The 21,007-nt window shown below is 42.5% G+C and overlaps 2 protein-coding genes across 2 annotated transcripts in view; both read right to left on the bottom strand.

Moving 5' to 3' along the window:
* Positions 1–5,212, bottom strand: part of sardh (sarcosine dehydrogenase) — a 32,167-nt gene extending 26,955 nt beyond the window's left edge. Inside the window, exons 1-6 of the mRNA XM_076079846.1 lie at positions 5,028–5,212; positions 4,645–4,781; positions 4,222–4,400; positions 3,165–3,344; positions 2,006–2,129; positions 1,664–1,764 (exon numbers count right to left, since the gene is read on the bottom strand). Coding sequence (XP_075935961.1) covers positions 1,664–1,764; positions 2,006–2,129; positions 3,165–3,344; positions 4,222–4,400; positions 4,645–4,781; positions 5,028–5,212 — 906 coding nt within the window. The remainder of the gene's footprint in view (positions 1–1,663; positions 1,765–2,005; positions 2,130–3,164; positions 3,345–4,221; positions 4,401–4,644; positions 4,782–5,027) is intronic.
* Positions 5,213–8,633: 3,421 nt separating this feature from the next.
* cercam (cerebral endothelial cell adhesion molecule) lies at positions 8,634–18,504 on the bottom strand. The gene is made up of 12 exons (XM_076079734.1): positions 17,931–18,504; positions 16,870–16,980; positions 16,248–16,365; positions 15,913–16,047; positions 15,528–15,732; positions 15,244–15,363; positions 15,015–15,091; positions 14,657–14,763; positions 14,062–14,194; positions 13,428–13,555; positions 12,663–12,866; positions 8,634–10,803 (listed from the first exon to the last, which is right to left on the bottom strand). The coding sequence occupies exons 1-12, from the start codon at positions 18,131–18,133 to the stop codon at positions 10,569–10,571; spliced, it is 1,776 nt and encodes a 591-aa protein (XP_075935849.1). The 5' UTR covers positions 18,134–18,504; the 3' UTR covers positions 8,634–10,568.
* Between the last annotated feature and the right edge of the window lie 2,503 nt (positions 18,505–21,007).

Raw genomic sequence — 21,007 nt, 5'->3', positions numbered from 1 at the left:
AAGATTAAAGTGGAAACATTCAAAAACATGAATTAGTCCAAACTAATTGTGTTTCACTGACAAAATGATGGGCAGATTCATGTTCATGAACAAGAGGAGGATGAATTATAAGAGCTTCAATCTACATCGAAGAGATCACTTTGTTTGATTGGCAGTTCGAAGTTCGGAGTTGAAGCTGCACCAGAAAATGCTTGCCATTCAAACCAGATAATGAACTAAACTTGTGATCAATTAGAATAATTGTGCCATTTTTCTTTTAGGTTTGATAATAAGATTATAGACCCAGATTCTTCCATAGTATTTTGTGCTTTTTGTTATTGTAACCAGAGGCATACATATAGAAAAGTGTATATAATACGGGACATAACAACCATAAGAGTCTTTATCTACAGCTCCGGTGGCATACCATGACGTGCCTTAACAAACCATAGAGCTTCTTTACGTATGGTAAGGCAGCTACTGACACACCATGAAATCTTCTTTCCAAAACACAGCAGAGAGAAGCATTCATCCCCTTGAGTCGGAGTAAATATTCTGGGAGAAGTGTCTGCCGAAACAGTTACACTTTACGTGTGTCGTGTCATTTGTATTCATTCCGTGGGGAGTGCTTTTCATTCCAAAGTCAACTGGCTCCGTGGGTACAAAACCAAAAATACCAGTGAACAAGCTGACATTTGGAAACAGCACGCTACATATAATAACAGCCAAAACTGTGCCTTACTCTCTCTTCTGTGCCGAGTACAGTCAAGCTGCTCGCTCCATGTGATCACCACTGGACTTCGATGCACTCTGTCCTTCGTGAGCTCACAGATATAAACCCGTACAGCAGTCTCCAGCGAGCGTTTTTAAATTCAAACCCACCACAGCATCGCAATGTATTCACACACACACACACAGTCATGAGGTCAGCGTGAGATGTTTGACCTGACAAGTCGCACACCCTGGTGGGAACAGATTTCCCGGTGGCCTCCGACTGTGTCATTTTGTGCGTGTGGGCTGACGTCTGTGTACATGATGTAGCAGTAATGCTGGTTAAGCTGCTCTTAAACTACATAACACAGAGAAGCTCTGACAGCCCCCCTAAAAACCACCGGCCTCTAGAGGACGAGCACAGTTATGCATGTGTACACTGACTAAAGCTAACGCACAAGATTCACAAGCAAAGGGAAATTTACACAAGCAATGTCAGACATGTGGTAGATCTGCATACAGAGGCCTCCCCCCCCCCCCAAATACACATATGATCAGCATTAAAAACGATACAAACAAATCATTCCCCCTTTCTCTCTTACACAAATAAGCACACACATGTCACTAATGGCATTCTGGACCATTAAAGGTGGAACTCTGTAATGTCACAGTGCCCCCTGCAGGTCAAAAAGAGTTAATACAGACAGATGAAGGGATTTACACAAACACAAGTAGCACAAATACTGTGTTTGGCCCAACATGATTAAAAATACATCTTAGATACAGATTTGTACACCAGAGGACATGTTGTGTCTCTATTAAAGTACCCTGTATGGGCCCCATAAACCAAACAAATGACAGAATAGAGCCGTTATAATCAGGAGCCACCTCTGTGATTGATTGATTATATTTTTCATGCAACAGATCATGAACCACAGTGAGGCTGTTCAGGTATGACACATGGAGGTCCTACCTGTATGCCTTCAATTCTCTCTGTCACCACATAGGCGTGATGCATTGCAACAAGAGGCACCTTGACTCCAGCCATTGCCCCCAGCTTGGTGGCCCACACACCTGCATGTAACACACGGAGACAAAAATGTCAGAAGAACGCCACCTTTAAATGTAGATGAATGCAATTTCGGGAAAAACACCTGTAAAATTGCACCAAATTGTTCAAATATCAACTTAAGTTACATCCAGAAAGCCTCGCATTGTGTCACAAAATATGTATTTTACATGACCAATAAGACCAAAATGCATTTCATCTGTGGTTTTGTATGTTAGTTAGCTGTCTATCTTGTCTGAATCTCACCTGCACAGTTCACCACACAAGGCGTCTCAATGGTCCCATGAGCGGTCTCCACTGCCTTCACCCTCTTCACACCGAAGTCATCCGCCCGCACTTGGATGCCGGTCACAGGGCAGTTCTCGATCACCTGATTAAAAGACATAGATTAAAGATGATGTACATGCTCTGCTCCACCCTGACGAGTGGCACAGTTATTCAATCTAATATCATTCGAGCCCTTTTATCTGCTCGCTGAGGTTGTGAAAAAGAAGACTGGCCTAATGTTCCCCAACGCCGCTGTGACGGCAGTGGAGGTTCAGTCTACTGACTCAATCGCTCTCCTTTGACACAATTTTGCCTTAATAATCCTCTTCATATTCAATTCCTCAAAGACTACTACTACAGCATAAGACAAAGGTAAAATTGTTAATCGCACTACGTCTCTATGGAGGCCAAAAAGTCAGACTAAAGCCTGAAGTTCTAAAAAGGCTCGTCTCTAAATTTGTATACAGCGTATGTATAACAGTTCCAGTCTACTTTTGTTTGAAATGCACTATGAAAGCACTGACCATCAAAACTTCACTGCCATTCAAGACGTCATTTAGTTAGAAACAGCAAGTAATGTTTAGCTGTACACAAGGCTATCTACACTGGATTACCTTGTTCAGATATGGGTGCCATTGTTACACAGTACTGGCAGCTCACTAAACTGAATTGGCAGAAAGAAAAGCAGGCATTGATCTCGTCCACAAAGAAATTCAGAAAAGATGAGGTAGCCAGGAAATCAAGAATGAGCAGGATTCATAATTTTGTCAATATTATTAATCAAACATTATACTTGTTATTGTTGATCAGGCCAGAGAAATATGCTACTCTCGCACCCCTGATGAGTTGATTGAGTATGATTAATAGCGCTTTCATGTGGAGGTTTGAGTTTATCTCCAAGTATCGGCCAAACTTCATCCTTTAAAGATAAGAGGTCGGCCAAAGGAATAGGCTTGCATTCTGGAAACTGGGGTGGATCGACACCATTGTTGCCGCGGTGAGAGGAGCCCAAGGCCAAGACATGATTGGCCCGGACAGTGGCAACACTTGAAAACCCCAGGATGAACTAATTCTGAAACATTTTGTATACTGCTGGTCCAGTAGGACAACCACTAGTCAGCAGACAAGCGCTCGTTACCGTGGCTCCCCTGGCGGTGGCAGCTCTGGTCAGGGTGGTGCAGGTGCCTGCCGGGTCCATGGTGCCGTCTTTTGGTACATACAGGGTTCCGTACAGATCATCAACGTTCATCAGCGGATACAGGTCCTTGGTCTCCGCCGGTGACAGGACATGGGACTCGATACCATAAACTTTACCCAGCTAGAAATGAGGGGAGATGGCATTTTTTATTAGTTACGTTCTTCAGTAACAGGGATTCATTTTCCCCATTTAAAGATGATCAGTTCTTTCACCTTTATTCTACATCAAATGATAAATCTTTGCTTCCTGAAGCATACTGTATGAAGGAGGAGTTGAGTAACAGCCACTAGTAGCATATCATTAACTAGGTTTTAACTGAGGATAGTTGACCATAATATTTTGGCTTCTTTTTCCTGGCCGGATCAGTTTCACGCCATGCGTTGGGTAGGTGAAGTCTCATGTGAACTTTGAACTTCAAACACACGTAATCAAGGTAAACAAAAGCCTTTTCCCTGATCATGTGCGTATGTTGAGCAATTAAAATATGAACTCTGCTTTTAAAACCCCAGAGGAGCAGCTGAAAATATGTTTTAACCCATTGAAATGCAATTCTTAAAAACTGCTACTTTATTAGGAGCCTGTGGTGTGCGCACAAATCAAGTTTCTCTCAGGTATTGTTCTTCGGTAATTATGCCAACAGGGGTCATTACCTCAATAATACAATTATTTATGAGCCAATACCTGTTGGCAGCCCTTTAGCTGACAGAAACAATCAGTATTTGTGGTAACTTGGAGAAATCACAGTTGAATATAAGTCTTTACATGCACTGTAGCAGCCTGTTTATTGTTAAACTTTTGTTTACATGCTGTTGGCCAGTGATCATATGTATCTCCTACCTAAAAAACGATTTTGGAAGCGTGGATTTCTTTTGTGGAGCATTACTGAGATTTACAGCTTTTTGCTTGTAGCATACTTTTTTTTTTTGTTCCCAATGTGCCACTTCATGGAGGGAAAGTTCAATGGTATTTTATCACATGAAACAACCGTGATTCTTACCGACATGAGGCGCTTGTACTCGTCCAGCCTCTGCTTGTTGGAGGCAATGAAGAGTCCTCCGTTCTCGATCCAGCCTGTGTGGAGACCCGTCTCCTCCTCCAGGTCTTTGCTGATCACATTCCTGGTGTGGGCCAAGAGCTCTACCTCAACATCACTGGGACGGAGCTGCCACAGCAGGCCTAGTGAACACACACACACACACAGGCAGATTAACAAAAATGCATGTTCAGTGTGCAGGTCAAAATACAACTGTGAGCACTTTATCTGCAGAGACCTTATCAAGACTTGAAGTACAGGAGACATGGAAAAAAGATACAGTAGGTAGTGCAGAGAAAACGAGTGAGGGGTGGATGGTTTCAACAGAACCTGCACTACTGCACATAGAAGTCTTCCTTATTCTCCATATTCTATACGGTTCGTTACCTGCGGTGTGCCAGGTGGTGCCAGCAGTCAGTCGGTCTCTCTCCAGCAGAACTACGTTGGTCATCCCCATTTTAGCCAGGTGGTAGATGGTCTGACAGCCCAGACTGCCTCCTCCGATCACCACCACATCCGCTGATCTGAGGCAGGTAACTACAGGTGAGCTGAGAACACGGCTTTCAAAGTGGGATAAGGGGCGATGCTGTACTGATCCATTGCACAAACCCTCAATTTACCCAGTTGTGCGTTTATTCTTCATGCAAAAGCATCTCATCATGTAAGAATTCAAACAGAAGCTGGTCTTAAAATGCAAAAAACTACTGGAAGTCAACGGTCACTTGTGGTGCACACAATACAGTTAACACACATCCACCCACTGAGCCAACCTGGGTAAAGGTTTAGTGGGTCCAGAGGAGGCTCCATCCTTTTTCTTTAGCGTCTTCTCGTAGGGAACACTTTTTTCCTTGGTGGGCTCCGAGCTGTAGGACCGAGCGGTCGTCCGGCACAAGGGAGAGAGAGGAGGCCGCACTGTCGACACCACACGCCGAGCTGCGCGCCCAAGGAAGGCCATGGCCTCTGTGATCAGTCAGAGGACACAGAGAGGCAGAGTGATGCTGCAGAAACATCTGGATTGTATCCATGCAGAATATTTAAGGTCATAGTAAAGTTATGTACAATACAACATAAGTTATTTACTAAAAAACATGTCTGAACTTCAAGGCGACATAACAGTATATTCTGTATGAGTAAGACATGCCACACTATTTATAGTCAATAAATATGCAGAAAATAGTTTGTGTACCATTTCATCAAATTGAATTTTGCATCGTTTCATATACAATATGGTGGAAAGGTTCAAGCAAACTGGTGCTTTGAGATAATGTAGATAAACTCCAGTTCCAGTCACCAAACGCTGAAACAAATTTGGTTTTTTTTTCCATAGAGATCAAGGTTCACTGTGTCATATTATTACTAAAAGAAGATTAAGCTGCAACTTTAACAAGGTCAATGAATGACGGTCTGTGTGCAATGCCTTCCGCCATAGCATTACAGATCTGACATACCTTGAAGACTGGACTTGGAGCATAACAGCCCCAGCACTAATGATTATTTATTATTCTTTATTTAAGCGCTTTGAACTGCCTTTTTGCCGTGCTATAAACTAAATTGCCTTGACTTGTCTTTGTACTGACTAAACCCGACTACACATTCCCGGATCAAAAACGTGAGAACCCGGTTTAGGGTGATATTTGCACGGTGGCTGAATAGTTTCTGTGGACTATCAGCTTTACACGTTGAAAAAAAGTTTGTTGTTGGTGTTGCCTTGGTCCTCCGTTTTTTAGTTGTGAACTCTACATTTCTGATTGCGTCTTCACAACACCCGCTGTCGCTTGATTTTAGAAACGGTAATAAATTAGCACATACACGTAACATGCCCATTGAACATACAGCACGCGTTAGCCTGTAAACCCCACGTCCCAAAACAGCAGCCTGCGAGGATGCGAGCTGTAACTCACATGTAACTGCACAAACTCTGCAACATTAAGCCTCGATCACAGAACAACGTCACCAAACCTGCAGCTTCCACCGTGCAGAACCTTTGTTGCACAACAGCAGTTCGGTCTCCGCATGCACACTTACACTCGGTTCCGACTTTTACCGACTGTCCCAGAAAAATACACTGAAAAGATGAAAAAAAAAAAAAATAAAACAAACAGTTTGCAGAAAGACGGGATTGGAGTGATTAAAAAAATGCGTGTTAAAGCGTAGTAGTGGGGTCTGCAGTACAGCAGCTGTCGAGGTGAACTGCACCTCGCCTCGCGCATGTGGACAAGATCAGGGGGCAGTGTTGCCAGACCGGATTGACAGTTTCCAGCCCAATCACAACTTCAAGCCCGCCCAATTAAAAAAAAATCAGCCCAAATCAGAACATTGCCAGAAACCCGTGTACAACTTTAAAACCACGCGCAATAGAAAACACATCATAAGCACACAAAGCTTCATATTTGCATCACATATAAATATCCAACCCACAAAGCGCGCAGTCAGACAACCAAATACACAAATTCACATGTCAATAATGATGACGTCATGGTACTGTAAGTAGATTTGGATTCATCTATATTTGTTTGAAAATATATGTGGAAAGGTGTGTGTGTGTGTGTCTGGCATTGCATTACATCCTTTATCATTTTTATGGCTGCATTGTAAAGCACTTTGTAAATAATATTATTTTTAATATATGTACATGCACAGACACACTTGTGCTAATATGCCGAGTGCTGCTCAGCCCCCTAACTAATTTGGTGCAACGTCTGTGGGGGAACCATCCAGTTCAGATGTATACCAGCGGGTTACAATAGGTTTACGGTTAGTCTTTGGGACTCCCAGTTGAACAGAGCAGTGCAGAGTGGCCTGGCCACTTAACTTCTTTTCGACCAGTCAGCAGTTGGGTCTGAGCTGCTGTATGCACGGATTGGGCCCAGCTGGGAGCACATCACATCCTTAACAGCCTTCTCCTCACGTTTACTGATAGCGAAGCCCATTAGAAGACAAAGTACGAACAAAATAGTGATAGTATAGTTATCTGGATGTAACTCTGCCAGCACATGCTCAGCTCACATGCCCAGAGGGCTATGCACATACATAGATCTGGTTTTACAGCCAAGTAACATGAGATGAGAATGTAAATCCTTTATGGGAATGTTGAGCACGAAAACAACGCCATAGGAGAACGACAAGAAGTCGATTAGTTGTTTTATTTAGATTCAATTATATAAACTGTGTGTGTTGGGGGATGTCAAGGGTAGCAGCTGTTGTTGAGAAGCCTCACAGTCCAGAGACCAAACCAAGCAGAAGTGGAACACAAGACATCATGTATGAAGAGCTTGTATGTGTGAGACATTGAATAGATGGTTGGAGTAATCTTGCAGCAGGGGAATAAAGGGTGAGATGAGATTTTTTTTTTTTAAACGACCCTCCGTGCCTCAGCAGCACAACGTTATGAAACCTTATGCCCTGTATCACTGAGCCATATGCAATGCTCTGCTTGCAAAGTTGACCTTGTGATTGCCCAACTCCAAGCCAGCAGCCAATAAGGCGCTGAGTTTAGGTTCCCTCCTGTGAGAGGACGTTCTCTCCTGTTCATACAGCCTGGATCAGGAGAGCTAAAACTAAGAGCTGCAGCCAATCCTTCCATTTTATCTGTGTGTGTGTGTGTGTGTGTGTGTGTGTGTGTGTGTGTGTGTGTTCTGGCTGTCTACAGTACACCAACCTTTGACCTTTATTGTCTTCTTTAAAACCCTTTCATGTAGTTGAATAACCAAGTTGCCTAACTAGTAACTAAGTGCAGCATGGGATGCACATGTACACACACACCTTTACATGTGCAAGTGTGTGTGCTATGCTTATGCAAATAGCAAGCCTATCCCGTGTATGTTGTGACCTTTCTTTAGCTACATGTCATTCATTCTGACATGTGACATGGTGTTCCAGAGGGAAATATTTAGCACAGCTGTAGGCCTAGGGGTAATATACATATAAATACACAAACTCCTCAAATTACTTGTATACATCAGGTTTTACTGGTTCCTAAGAAGACTGGTCATATATTCTTGCCAATGCATTTGACTGTTGAACACCAGTGACTTCACGAAACAATACGACTGAATACACATTATGTGGTTTGACTTGTTACACCTCATTGTGACAGAACAGACAGCACTGCTCCTGAGCTACTAAGATATTTTGAAAATAATTGGCAGAAATTGAGAGTTCTCTGTTAGATATATGTGAAATAAGAGTTATAAAGATTGTCACTATTATGAAAGTGTATGAATAAAACAACTATGCAAGTGGTCACCCCTTCTCTTTGGGTACATTTTTTGAGTCAACAAAATGAAAAACTGAACCATCTGGTGGTGGATTTCTGTCAATGCAACATCTGGAGGTACTTTTTTTTTCAAATGACAATATACTTAAATACGTCTCTGTCCACAGAAAGCTTGGTTTATTAACTAATACAAAACAACCACAATGACAATGAGAAATACAATTTATGTCAGAAAGGTTTGCTGTTCAAGTGTCCGAACATCCTGTTTTATAACATCTGAATACAAATGTGTTGCTCAAAGACACAAACACACAGAGGCTTTTGTCATAAAAGCGATTGCAATTTGCTTGCTTTGCATCATGTCTTGCGACTCATCCATCATCAAGAAACACCCGACAAATAAATTAAGAAATATAAAGGAAAAGATACACTAATAATAACAGCAAATAGATACCTAAAAACCTTTTCATCATAAATGCTTTTCACGGCTAACGAATACAAAAGGTCTAGTATAACTGATCATCATCATTTAAATCCATGAGGGGCATCAGAATTACATCATCAGGTACTTGCATTGCTACCCTGTGCAAATGTCCAAACATTCATTGACTTAAGGACACCAGTGATGCTACAAAAAGGTTATCAAAGGCTGTGTTTTAATAGATTACGGTTTTAACAGTATTGCATGGCTTGGCAACAGTTTGGGTCCAATACAATAAATAAACTGGGACACTTTTGGATTGTTTTGTGGAAATGGTCTCTATGCCGTTTATCGACTTTTTCATTTTTTAACATAATATTTAGCACAGCAAAGCAGCTGGTTTTTCCCCCAAAAAAGTAGCAGCATTCTGCAAAAGCTGACACCAGGAGTTCACATCTCAACATTCATGATTGGTTTTATGCAACTATATCCCAAAATGACTTGTTTATTTCAAAAGATGTGGTCTAAAGTAATCACAATACATGTTTACTGGTTTTGAAAACACTTAAGCGTAATACGCGTTAGTTGGAGTGTGAATATGTTGTGGTTTTAGCTCAAGAATATAGATTATGTTATATCATTTTTAAGTCTATATAAATACAGTTTAATACTTCCAAAAACATACAATTAAAAAGCCAGAGTAGAATGACCTGGTGGTTGTAGAATTGGGAGTGCTAAATAAATATTATACAAACTCTGACCTTGAAATCCAATTTCTGTGGCTAAAAGTGAAAAATATGAAAAAACAGCCACAGAGGAGATGGTGGTCTATGTCAGTTAATCTATGAATGACTTAATATATATCAAAACACGTTATAGAGGCTGAAACTGTTCAAATGCAAACATTCAATTAGTTTGTTCCACTAACAAAATACTCCCTTAATATAATCTGGTACCACTGAAACAGTCTTATACAGTCCTCTAGAAACCATGAGGCACATCAGCTTTAAAACTGTTATAGAAGCCAATGGAAATATCAATTAGGGTCAGTATAGCTGTGGGTTAAATACAAGTGTTTCTCTTGATGGACAAATGGAGAAATGGATAAGCAGACAGATATACCAACAAAGGGAAACAAAGAAATCATATCAATAACAATAGACTTTTGTCCAAACTTGCCAGGAGGTGTGAACAGTGCAGCTACTGGAGCCTCAGTCAGCGCCTGTAAAGTCACCTCTTCCCTGTCCTATTAAATGCTGTCCAATTAACATTATAAACATGCAATCATCACAAGCACACAAACCAACACAAGCATACAGAAAAAAAAGCTGTTGTTATCAGCCAAACAAACTGTATAAACTCTCATATTAAAATGTCTGAATTAAAGATAAAAAAGAGTCTGAGGGTGCACTGACATCTGTAGAAGTATTAAAAGACATTTCTTTACAAACATCCTCAATTAAACATTGTCCCTTATGTTGTTTTCCACCAAAAAGATCCTCTTACGACAAATTCTTGCTGACATGCTTTGAAATGTCCAGTTTAAATGACACCGGGCATGTCGGTGGCGCGGCCGAAAATAAAGTCTGGGAACACTTTCTCTCCTCAGCATCTGTCTCTCTGACCTTGTGGCCTTTTGACCTGCAGGTTCTCCACGGCTACGTCTGCTCCGCACTAAAGTTCATCCTTGTAGGTCGCTGACAACACACCGGCTGGCGGCGCAGCCCCTTTCAGGGTCTTGTGGGAACCCCTCCAATCGGTGCGCACAGCGTCGTCGTCCCACAGAGTCGACGTCTCCGTGTCGCTCACCCACTGGGGATCGCCGGCGTAGTGACACGGCTGGACCACAAGGGGGCGTGTACTGAAGGCGTGTAAATTTCTGTTGGTGAAATGGGACTTGTAGTCCTTACTGCAAAGAGAGAACAGGGAAAAGAGATTATATAGATTTGATGTGGTTCATTCTTTAACATATATCTAGTACGTCACAAAGACAAAATATAAGTCCTGCATCAGAGATATAATATTAGTGCACAATAATATTGTTTTAGTCAATATCACTGATATTTTATGATGGATTTGGAATTCACTGATTTGACAAGAGATGGAGACAGAGACAGATTTCCAAAGACAGTTCAGTTGCTCTTAGCGTGAACGGGCGACAGCAGGACCGATGTGTGGTGTGCGGTCGCTGTGCATTCTTTGCCGACTAGTCAAGCATATCGAATTAGAATCACAGAGGTGAGAGAGAGAATAGAGAAAGTGGGTTGGCTGTAAGCCAGTTTTGCACACATGATGGAGCACACAGACACTGCCAAGCCTTCTGGTTTGCAGGCCCTTCAGCCCAAGGTGCATTTCATCTCTTACAGTCAGCGCCCCATATGTGTCTCAGTCAGTCTGCTATGTGGGATGATGAGAAAAGTCGTTTGACGGAGAGATTAGGGTTAGAAATTGGGTCGGGGCTGCAAAGAGATGCAGACAATGAATAATGAAAAAAAAAGAGATTCTTGAGGTGAAGTGTATATTTTATAAAACTTCAGAAGATGACGCAATGAATGCACGTGACAATGTCTTTATATTAAACCACAAACAAACCACAAATTCAATCAACCATCTTGCGTGAGTTAAGTGGGGGAAGAGGAGGAGTTAGTGTGGGCTCAGAAAGAAGAGTGTTGAACATTTTTTCGAGTGGTGGGAGGACTTAAATGTTGCCGTTTTAAGACAACCTTGGCTGGACCACATGTGACGCCAACATGAATATAAGAAAGTAAACTAGAGTCTACAGCCACGCTAGCAGCTCAGTGAGGCTGCAGTTTGGGCACAGTGGTGCTTTAAGTACAGTGCTAATGTTGGCATGCTAACGTGTCACGATGACAATGCTAGTACTCTAATGTTTAGCAGGTATAATGTTTACCATGCTGGCGGTCTTAGCTTAAGGTGTTAGCATGCAATCACTTGCTAATTGGCACTAAACACAAAGTACAGCTGAGGCTGATGATATGTCATTAGTTTTGCAAATGGCAAGTATTGAACAAACTAACATTTTGATGGCACTTATTGAAAGGTTAAGGGGTCATCAAAGTTATTCCCGCATGAATGTCGGTACCATTTCCATTACCTCATCTGAGAATTTTCAGTCTGGACCACAGTCGTGGACTGACTGTCAGACCTGCCGACAAGCCATACCAATAGCGTGGCTAAAAAAACAGCTGCCACAGACACATCTGTATCCCCTCTGGCTGTTAAAGTATCTGGCAACCACACTGTCCACTTTGCCCAAAATTCAGACAATCATTCTCAGAAAGACACGCTGCCATGAAACCTTCACATCATAAGGAGAACAAAATGTTCACAAAGATTTAAGTCCGCCGTTGAAATTTGGTGTTCTAATTCAGCACGACAAGCACTGCATTAAACTGACAAGAATAGAGAGTATGGGCAAAACGGACTTTTTCCAAAGAAACCACAGACTTCACTATACTTCTTTAATCTATCAGCTCCAGGCTAAATATATAGCACGTATGCAAGTTTAGGCAACTATGGGAAGAATGTTTGTGGCAGTTATGAAGTTACTTTCAGATTTATAGGTCTGGCGGGGAGGTTGTGGAGTGCTGAAAAACAAGTTTTATCATAAAAATCGCTGAATGTGAAAAAGACTGATACAAAACAACTACAACTAAATCATTTCACCAACATGTTCGTCAAGATTTAAACAAGAAAAGTATGAGGTGTGGATTAATAAGGTGTATTCAGTGCTGTCGTCATACATACTTGGGATGTTTGTCATACATGATGGGGAGGAATTCATCAACAGGAAGCATCTTGGACAGCGGCTCAGCGTTGAGCAGTTTTTGGGCTCCCTGCAGGGAGATGGCGTAGGACAGAGTCCAATACGAGTAGTCGGCCATTACCAAGTTGTGAACGTTCTCCACCGCCTCCTCCTTTGTGGGATTCACCTGCTTCCTGCCAAAGTATCTGCAGCACCGTTAAGCCACAATGAGAAACAAAGAGGAAGAAGGATGAAGAACAAAAAAAACAACAACAACGGTGGAGAAGAAATGAGGCAATGTCTAAAACATCAGAGTCCAGAAATCTGCTGCAATGCTGATGTTATTTCTTGCCACATGTGTTGGAAATCATTTCGGAAGTACTGTCTTTTTTTTTTTTTCAGCATTTGCTCTGCATGTGTGTCTAACCATTTCCAGAAAGTCACGCAAACACAATACACACATAGAAAGAAGCTATCTTCCTGCTGATAGATAGTTTCAAAATGCCTTCGTTGTGTGTCTGAGGTTTTGTCTAATCCTCTCGGTATGATTTAGATTAAAAACATTTGTTTCGATGTCCTGCAGAGACCTTAATCACAGAAACACACACACACACAAATGAGTGATGTGCAATGTATTCCCGGATGTGAATTTTTCCTTCCTCTGACCCCATTCCTCCACACACAGCATACTTTTGAGCATACTCATCCTAAACCTCACCCATCCCTGCCAAAACAAGGACTGTGTGAATGAAACGTGTCCATCTTACATGATGTCCCAGTCCAGCTCCGCCTGCTCCACCTCCTCCATCAGTCTGACGACTCGTCGTTTGAAGTTGGCCTGGAAACGAACGTCGTCTTCAAGGACCAGTGCCTTCTCCATCTGCAAGTCCACCATCTGAGGAGAAAAGGGAGGAAAATATGAACTTAGCATGTCTGGAATGCATGGTATATTTAGTACGCTTGTGTTCTGTTTTGGGTCCATTTACAAGTTGGAAAAACCCAAGTCGAAACCAAAAATAAAAAAAACGTTATCTCCTTATTTGTAATAGCAAAGACAAAATTACAAAATGTCTGAGTAGTTATTAGTTTATAGGTAATTATCTACATGGCAATATTTGGACTTCTTGGAATTTCAGTCTTCAAATTACATTTTTCATTTATTTAGAATTTATCTATACTTGAAAATGTTATCAATTGCAGTGAATGCCATTTAAAAAACATATGCAAGGCTTTGAATTTGATAAACAGATTTGATTGGAGTTCCAGAGAAAAATCCTTCTATCCAATCCCACCTCTCGATCAGAATGCCATCCTTCATCCTCATGATTATATTATCTGTCTTGCTCTCACTTTCAGTCATACCAATAAAGACTTCCATGTATCATGCGTGTGTCTTCTCACCTCCTTCCAGATGAAGTAGTGGCTGAGGAAGCAGCCCACCTCTCCTTTGGTTAGGGTGCGTCCAGAGAACGGGTCATAGTAGCCTGGCAGCAGGTCAACACCCAGGATCTTTATGTCACTGCTGTTCAGTGCACTGTGCACGCACACACACACACACACACACACACACACACACACACACACAAACATACAGGTGTTATAGTAATTATATTCCCATGAAGGGAAGGGGGCAAGAGTAAGGGGAAAAGAGGGCGGTTGGAAATGAGGCCATGTCAATGAAACCTCAGATTCTGGAGCAACACATTTAAAACGTTTAACCTTGTACAGATAACTGAATGGCCTTAATAAAGAGGACATTCACAATTTGCATCGAATACCAGAATATTATCTGGGAACCCAATGCCAAGAATTTAACACAACTATGAGTTGATGTAACAGCACATTTCTGTAAGGAAATGTCTTTCCTTCTCACCAACCACTCTCCAATCGTCACTTTATGTCAGCATCTCCTCATGTCGATATTGATTTGTCTCTTTCTATCTAAGCCAGTTGAGTGGTCTCGCTGTATTCATTCTTTCCCCGAGAGTGTACTCACTTCCCATCCACGGCGTCGACCACCTTGACGTCAATCTCGAGCTCATTCAGAGAGAACAGCATCCGGTCTCTACGGTCAAGACGCCGCCGCAGGTTAATCAGATATATCTGAGGAGAGGACAATTAGTTGTTAACTGCATATCATTACTGACATGTATGTCATTAACTCCCTCACGTCTTTAGACAAGTCTGTACTTTCTTAAACTAAATTTCTTCAGATTTTGATTCAGAGTATGCTTCATGCTTACTCTGAATGATAAACACAGCCTAAAAAGACAAAAAAAACAGATGCTGCGACTACATTGTTGGTTGAAAACAAATGTCTGCTTCTACCAGAAAAACAACGCGGTGTCTCTTACCTCATTAAAGCCCATGAGGTCTCTCTGTTTGGGGAACATATGGACGTATCGCGAGGGGCGCATTGGAGGGCCATCAACTGTTTGACGAAGAGGGAACACACGTTACAAGAGAATAATCCAACATAACAAAGCTGAACCAACATAAAACACTGTGTCAGTTTGTTTGAGTTGTATTCCCCGTCAGTATCTGTCTATATTAATATTAATATTGAATACAAACTGCTCTTACTCATGGACTCAAGTTGGACATGGACAAAGTTGAGGCGATCATCTTCCAAGGTTTGGTGAGGTTTGGCCGGGACGTTCAGGTAGCCGTAGCGCTCCTTGTTACACAGATACATCTGTACCTCTGAGTGGCATCAAAGACCAATCAATCAATGAATTAATTCATAAACGAGACATTCATTGTGTACCATCTTAGGTTTCCCCTCCAAAACACATTATTCTACAGTAAAGAAGGTACGTTTGTGGATTTGATTGCAAACACATAACCACAAACAAGCGCCGACCGACCTGCAGCCCGGCAGGAGAAGGCGAACACGATGATGTCGTCGTAGGGCCACGAGTAGTCCTCGTGAGGTGGGAAGAAGGCCAGTTTCTTCATGCCTGCCTTCCTTAAATCCAGCAGCATGGTGGAGTGGATCATTGGCACCGGGAAGCAGCCCAGTCTGTGCCGCTGGCGGGTGGGGAAATACTCTGCTGTTCGACGGTAATATCCCTTAAAAGACAGAGACGGTGTCAGGCACCCATGTGTTGGAGGGATCTTGATATAAAGAGGTCATTTTTATGTGATGACTATGGAGACATGGGCAGCAATGACTGACTTTTCCCTTCACACTGGTTTTGTTTCTCTCTCATGTGTTCCCTTCCAGTAGATCACTATCAAGTCCACACTCACCTGTGGCGTGATACCGCACCAGTAGTTGGAGTACGCTCCCTGAGAGTCTAGCATGGGAGCAATGGCTGACTTGTTCTCTGCCATCATCAGGTTGAGGGTTTCGGGGTTGGTGAGGATATTGTCTGTGTCAACGTACTGAAACAGAGACACAGAGGAGACCGAGGAAAGAGAGGAAAAACAGGAGAGTGATTGTGGAGTCATGTCTCTGGAACAAGAGAAACGTTTTCTTGGATGAAATAGCAGCAGCAAAGAGGGGAACAAATGGAATCGGATAAATCAAGGGACGGAGCTGACTTGAATCTTATCGTCACAAGAAGATGTATCTTATTATGTACCAGGATGTAATCGGCCCAGCGTTTCCTGGCAAAGTTGATGGCCGCCTGCTTCAGCTTCATCACATACTCGTATCTGCTGTTGGGCCAATGCTTAGGACCCGACTCTCCTGCGTAGGACCTAAAACAGAGAGTTATAATAAAGACATTATAGTATATTGTTGCCATCTTCTCATATCTCATAATTTACTACTAACTGAATTAGGCTGAATGGTTTCAACATATGATAAGCTGTGTATACGTCTATACACAGCTTAAAATACAGCTAGGCTGACAGTTTAAAGAGTTCAGTGACTGTAAGCAGATTAGCAGTCAGACTGTATGATTGGCATGCACACATTATTTCCAGTAATGGCCTCTTCAGCTCAGACGGATGTCCACACAGTCAAGGCGTATACGGACAAGCAGAGGCGTGCTGCATCATTCTTTATTATGCAAAGTGAAAAGGTGTGTTATCTTTAGGCAACCGAGTGGTTAATAGTTGCACTACAGAGGTCATAAAAGCTGACTTCATGTTGCTTCGGACAGTAAGATCGGCTTAGATCTACACAGGACCAACAGGATGTTCGCTTACCCAGACCCCTGCTGTGAATATAGAAGAATACATTCATATAGTTGGACTTACGTGGGCTGGTCCATCGGTCTCCACTCAACATAATGGTAGAATTTTTGCATGACGGTAAGCCACTCTTTCAGTATGGCTGTGGTGTTGTCTGCGTTGTGATCCGTGGCTGCCCTGAAGAGCACAGAGAGAGCAGGTGGTAAGATGTGTTTCAAATGCCGGTTTAATTCCAACACATCTTTAAGACGCATTAATAATAACACATGCTTGATCCGGCGGAGCAGCCTACAGTTACCATGTTATTGCATTATGATATTCCTTTCAAATATGCTTTGGATCTCTTTTTCCTTATACAATTCCAACTATTTCTTAAGGAAGCTTTCTGGTGGTATGAAAGTATTATGATTGGTCGGGTATGTCATTTGCTGGATAAGCTGAAAACAGACACACTGTTGTTATTAACAACTTCTCAATTGATTTTTAGAAAATGTTCTTTATTATGACACTGATATTGTGATATAAAACTACCCACACACACACACACTACTGTGAACACAACACAACTATACAAAGTACATATATCACACATTTACTGTGAATCCATCGCCATAGATCGTGTCATATAATTATCACCATCTATTTTATACTGCTATGCAACCCAGCAACAGATGGATCCAGTTTTATCAAATCAAACGATAAATGTACAAGCAGAATGGGTTTTAAATGAGACAAGGGGTCACTTTACGACGCATAAAACTACACTTAAGTACTCCACAGAGGCGTTTACTGCTAAAAAAAAACCTTCGAGGACAGTTCAGTTTATGGGTTTTAATCACTAATGTTAGTCCTATTTTCATTAAAACGAGTGCTAAGAAAGGGTATCAGTTACAACACGCTCTACAGGGAATAAAAAAAAAAAAAACTAACGCAGTCCACAGTAGGAAGCGAGTGCGGCGGAGTGAAAGGCTCAGAGGGAACAGGGGAGGAGGGGGTAGGACGCTGCTGCTGCTGCTTTCTCAAACTAATTTAAATGCCATTGACCTTTTGAACGGCTGCTACGGTGGGTTTAAACCAGAGGAGAGCCCTCTACGAACAGCCCCGGCGGTGCATGCAGGAGAACCCACCACACAGTGATGCGAGCTTTGGGGTAGTTGAGTCTCTCCAGAGCTCCGAGGTAGTACGGCAGGGAGTGAGCAGTGTTTCTGGCTAGAATGGCGATAACCACCGTAGGAGGCTGCATCCTCGACTCCTCCGGGTACATTTCCTCCGAGAAGTAGCCGTCCGCGAGGAAAACGAAGGCCCCTAAAACTAGAAAGTGCAGTAACATGGTGGAAGCTGCTTTCTGTGCTCCAGCACAAGCACGTCGCCGGGTGGGTGGACGCGTCAGCAGTCCAAGAAAAAGAAGGAGAAAAAAAAAAAAGGGTTTTCTCAAACGTTTCAACCCTCTCCACCCCCCACCCCCTCCCCGGCTTCTCGTACAAGCTTGCTCGCTTTTTCCAAGATCATATGCAAACGGAGCCAGAGAGAGACGACGTTACAACTTCCGCTTTGGCTCTGTGGCACAAGGAAAAGTCTGACACCGTTATCCAAAAGATGGAGGCGTGATTTGGCAACATTGTGTCTCTCTGTAAATCTCTCCACACTTATGAGATATAAACTGTGACGTATATCAGTTAAGATCCAGTCAGACAAACCTCTACAAACTAATACGTCAGCTTTGCTTAGTAATTCCTTCATGTGTCAAATAACAAAGAAACATCTGTTTTAATAACAATTTTAAGAGATGAGACATCGTTACTTTTTTTTAAATCAACTGCAGCTCTTTTCCCCATGTGACATTGTGTTTGCATAACTTGTGAATCAACAGATACATTATACACATTTAGGAGGCAGAGTTGGTCTTTACATGTATATAGCCTACACATTAGGCGTGACCATTTACTGTCATGTGATATAGTTGGTGAGGGAGATATCAGAGAAAGTTGGTGAACATCATCAGGCAGATGGTTGTTTCTGGTGTGTTCATCTCGGCTGTAGTTTCAGGGACTCACCAGCAGAGGGAGGATTGTATCCAATAGAAGGCCCATCACTCAGGCTGTCTGTCTGAGGTCTCTTATGGGTTTTCTTTGGGTAATGGTGGAATATAACTAATTACATTTTCTCAAATACTGCACATAAGTATTTCTGGAGTTACAAGTATTTACTAGTGTGTATGATCAAATAACAAAATATGATGCATCATTGCAAGTTAAAGTATGCGCAGTATAAAGCGGTTCAAATGTAATAATATAAAACGTGCATTCTTCATAATGACGTCATTTGATGCTTCAAGTTCATTTTCCTGAACATACTTGTAACTATTTTTACACTGTGGTGCTGCTACTTGAACTTAAAGGTGCAGTGTGTAAGATCTGGCCACCTGCTGCAAAGAAACAGAAGGCAGCATTTCACCTCGAGTAGGCCTACTGGGTCCACACAACCTAAATTTACAGTCATCGGATCGGGGGGGGGCAAAAAAGCCAGCTACGCTGAATTTGACCAAACTGCTGAAACTCTGAGAGCCGGTCGAAATAACACTGCTGGAAATTAACTGGCAAAAAACAACCAAGAGTTTTGTTTTGTCCTTCACGACACCAGGAGACTACTTCTCCCGGAGGAGAGCGAGCTGCAGCTCCGGCAGATGGACCTTTAGTTAGAAGAGCTGCAGCAACACAAATTCAGCCAATGTAAACACATTGCATCTTTAAGCATTCCCTCCATCACTGCGTTAATCACAATTATTGTTTAAGGCCTGCTGCGTGTCAAAAGCCACTCTGAGATCTCAAAGAAACAACACAGAGGTTGTTGTTGTTGTTTTTTTTTGCATTTGCTGCTAAAAGAGGAGCTCATTGATTACCTCACACTCTCTGTGGGGAACACACACTTGTGACGCAATTTGAAATTTCACAAAGATAACATGATAATTAGAAAGCAAAGACACACTGAGACAGGATCTGAGATAATCTAAGATGCTGGGATCTAAAACTGTGTTTGTGAAGGTGGGGTTGGGTGTCGGCATGTCTGGGGGGGATGCATGCCACAGGTGCAGGAGGGCTTCATGACTGAAATGGAGGCTTGATCAGTGAAACAAAGACAATCAATGGGATCGGTGTTCAACCTAATGTTCATTGGAATTCTTCAAATTGAAATAAGGAAGACTCCAAACAGAGCTGGGAGGGGGACCGACCACTGATTCAGTAGAGTCATGGTAGTTCTTAACAACAACATTGGAACGTTTCTGGTATTTCAAGAGGTCCCTCAAGATTTTAAATGCAACTTGTAATTTGTGATTGAGAAAACGGTCAGTTTCAAAAGGTTTAACGGGTAAGGCCGCAGGATTCAAACAGGTGTGTTGTGTTCATGTGTGTTGGGTCACTCAGTGATGGAACAAGGCCAACAGTAAAGGAACTTGCCAGCCAGAGATGAACAGGAATAGTATCATGGCTATAGCTTCCATTACTCACTTAAATGAATAGTCAGTCCACAGGTCAACAGATTCTACCAGATTCTCCCATTCAATAGTCTCCTCTATGAGGAGTATGTGGTACCTGGTATGTGCTCGCATCTCCTGCACACAAGGCAACAGGTTTTGCTGCAGTGGACCACCTTGAACCTCCTCAATGACCCTTGGAGGCCCCCTGCGGCCCATTTTGAGAAACTCCTTTGACAGTTGTGGTTGAGACTGATTTTCAAAAGAAATACGTGAACCCAGTCTATCCCAGGTGACATCCAGCAAGTTTGAATGATCTTAGTTTGTAGAGAACATCGTCACAAATGATTTTACAACGTGTCACATCCCTCTTTCCACTAACAAGGACCACGGCAATAACAATATGAGTTTCGAGAGGTTTAATGCGTGATGGAATGATTGTTAGGTTTAGGAAGCGGAAGGGGTAGAGGGAGAGGGATGTAGGGTAGGGATAGGGGGTAAAGGGATGAAGGGATGTAAGGGTGTAGGGAAGAAGAAACGAGGAGTGTAGAGAAGGTCGTAGAACGAAGGTTGGGCGAGCGATGGGGGACCGTTGGTGTCCGATGGCTGGCGGGAACTGGGGGAATGGAGACTGTAGAGTGGGGGCCGTCTCTTTGGAAGCTCTGGTGGTGCAGAGTCCCCCGTTGTTCCTGTAAACCTGCAAGAGAGAGAGAGAGAGAGAGAGAGAGAGAG

Source organism: Anarhichas minor, unplaced genomic scaffold (assembly GCF_050575085.1).
Source record: "Anarhichas minor isolate MPS153535 unplaced genomic scaffold, ASM5057508v1 ptg000073l, whole genome shotgun sequence".
Taxonomy (NCBI): Eukaryota; Metazoa; Chordata; class Actinopteri; order Perciformes; family Anarhichadidae; genus Anarhichas; species Anarhichas minor.
This window is presented reverse-complemented; position numbering and strand designations above follow the sequence as displayed.

Excerpts from the sequence above, each read along its gene's own strand:
- cercam (XM_076079734.1), bottom strand. The coding sequence starts at position 18,133 with ATGTTACTGCACTTTCTAGTTTTAGGGGCCTTCGTTTTCCTCGCGGAC. Across the intron at positions 14,764-15,014 it reads ACCTCATGGGCTTTAATGAG|ATATATCTGATTAACCTGCG; the intron begins GTAAGAGACACC and ends TCCTCTCCTCAG. Across the intron at positions 12,867-13,427 it reads GAGCTGGACTGGGACATCAT|ATACTTTGGCAGGAAGCAGG; the intron begins GTAAGATGGACA and ends ACGGTGCTGCAG.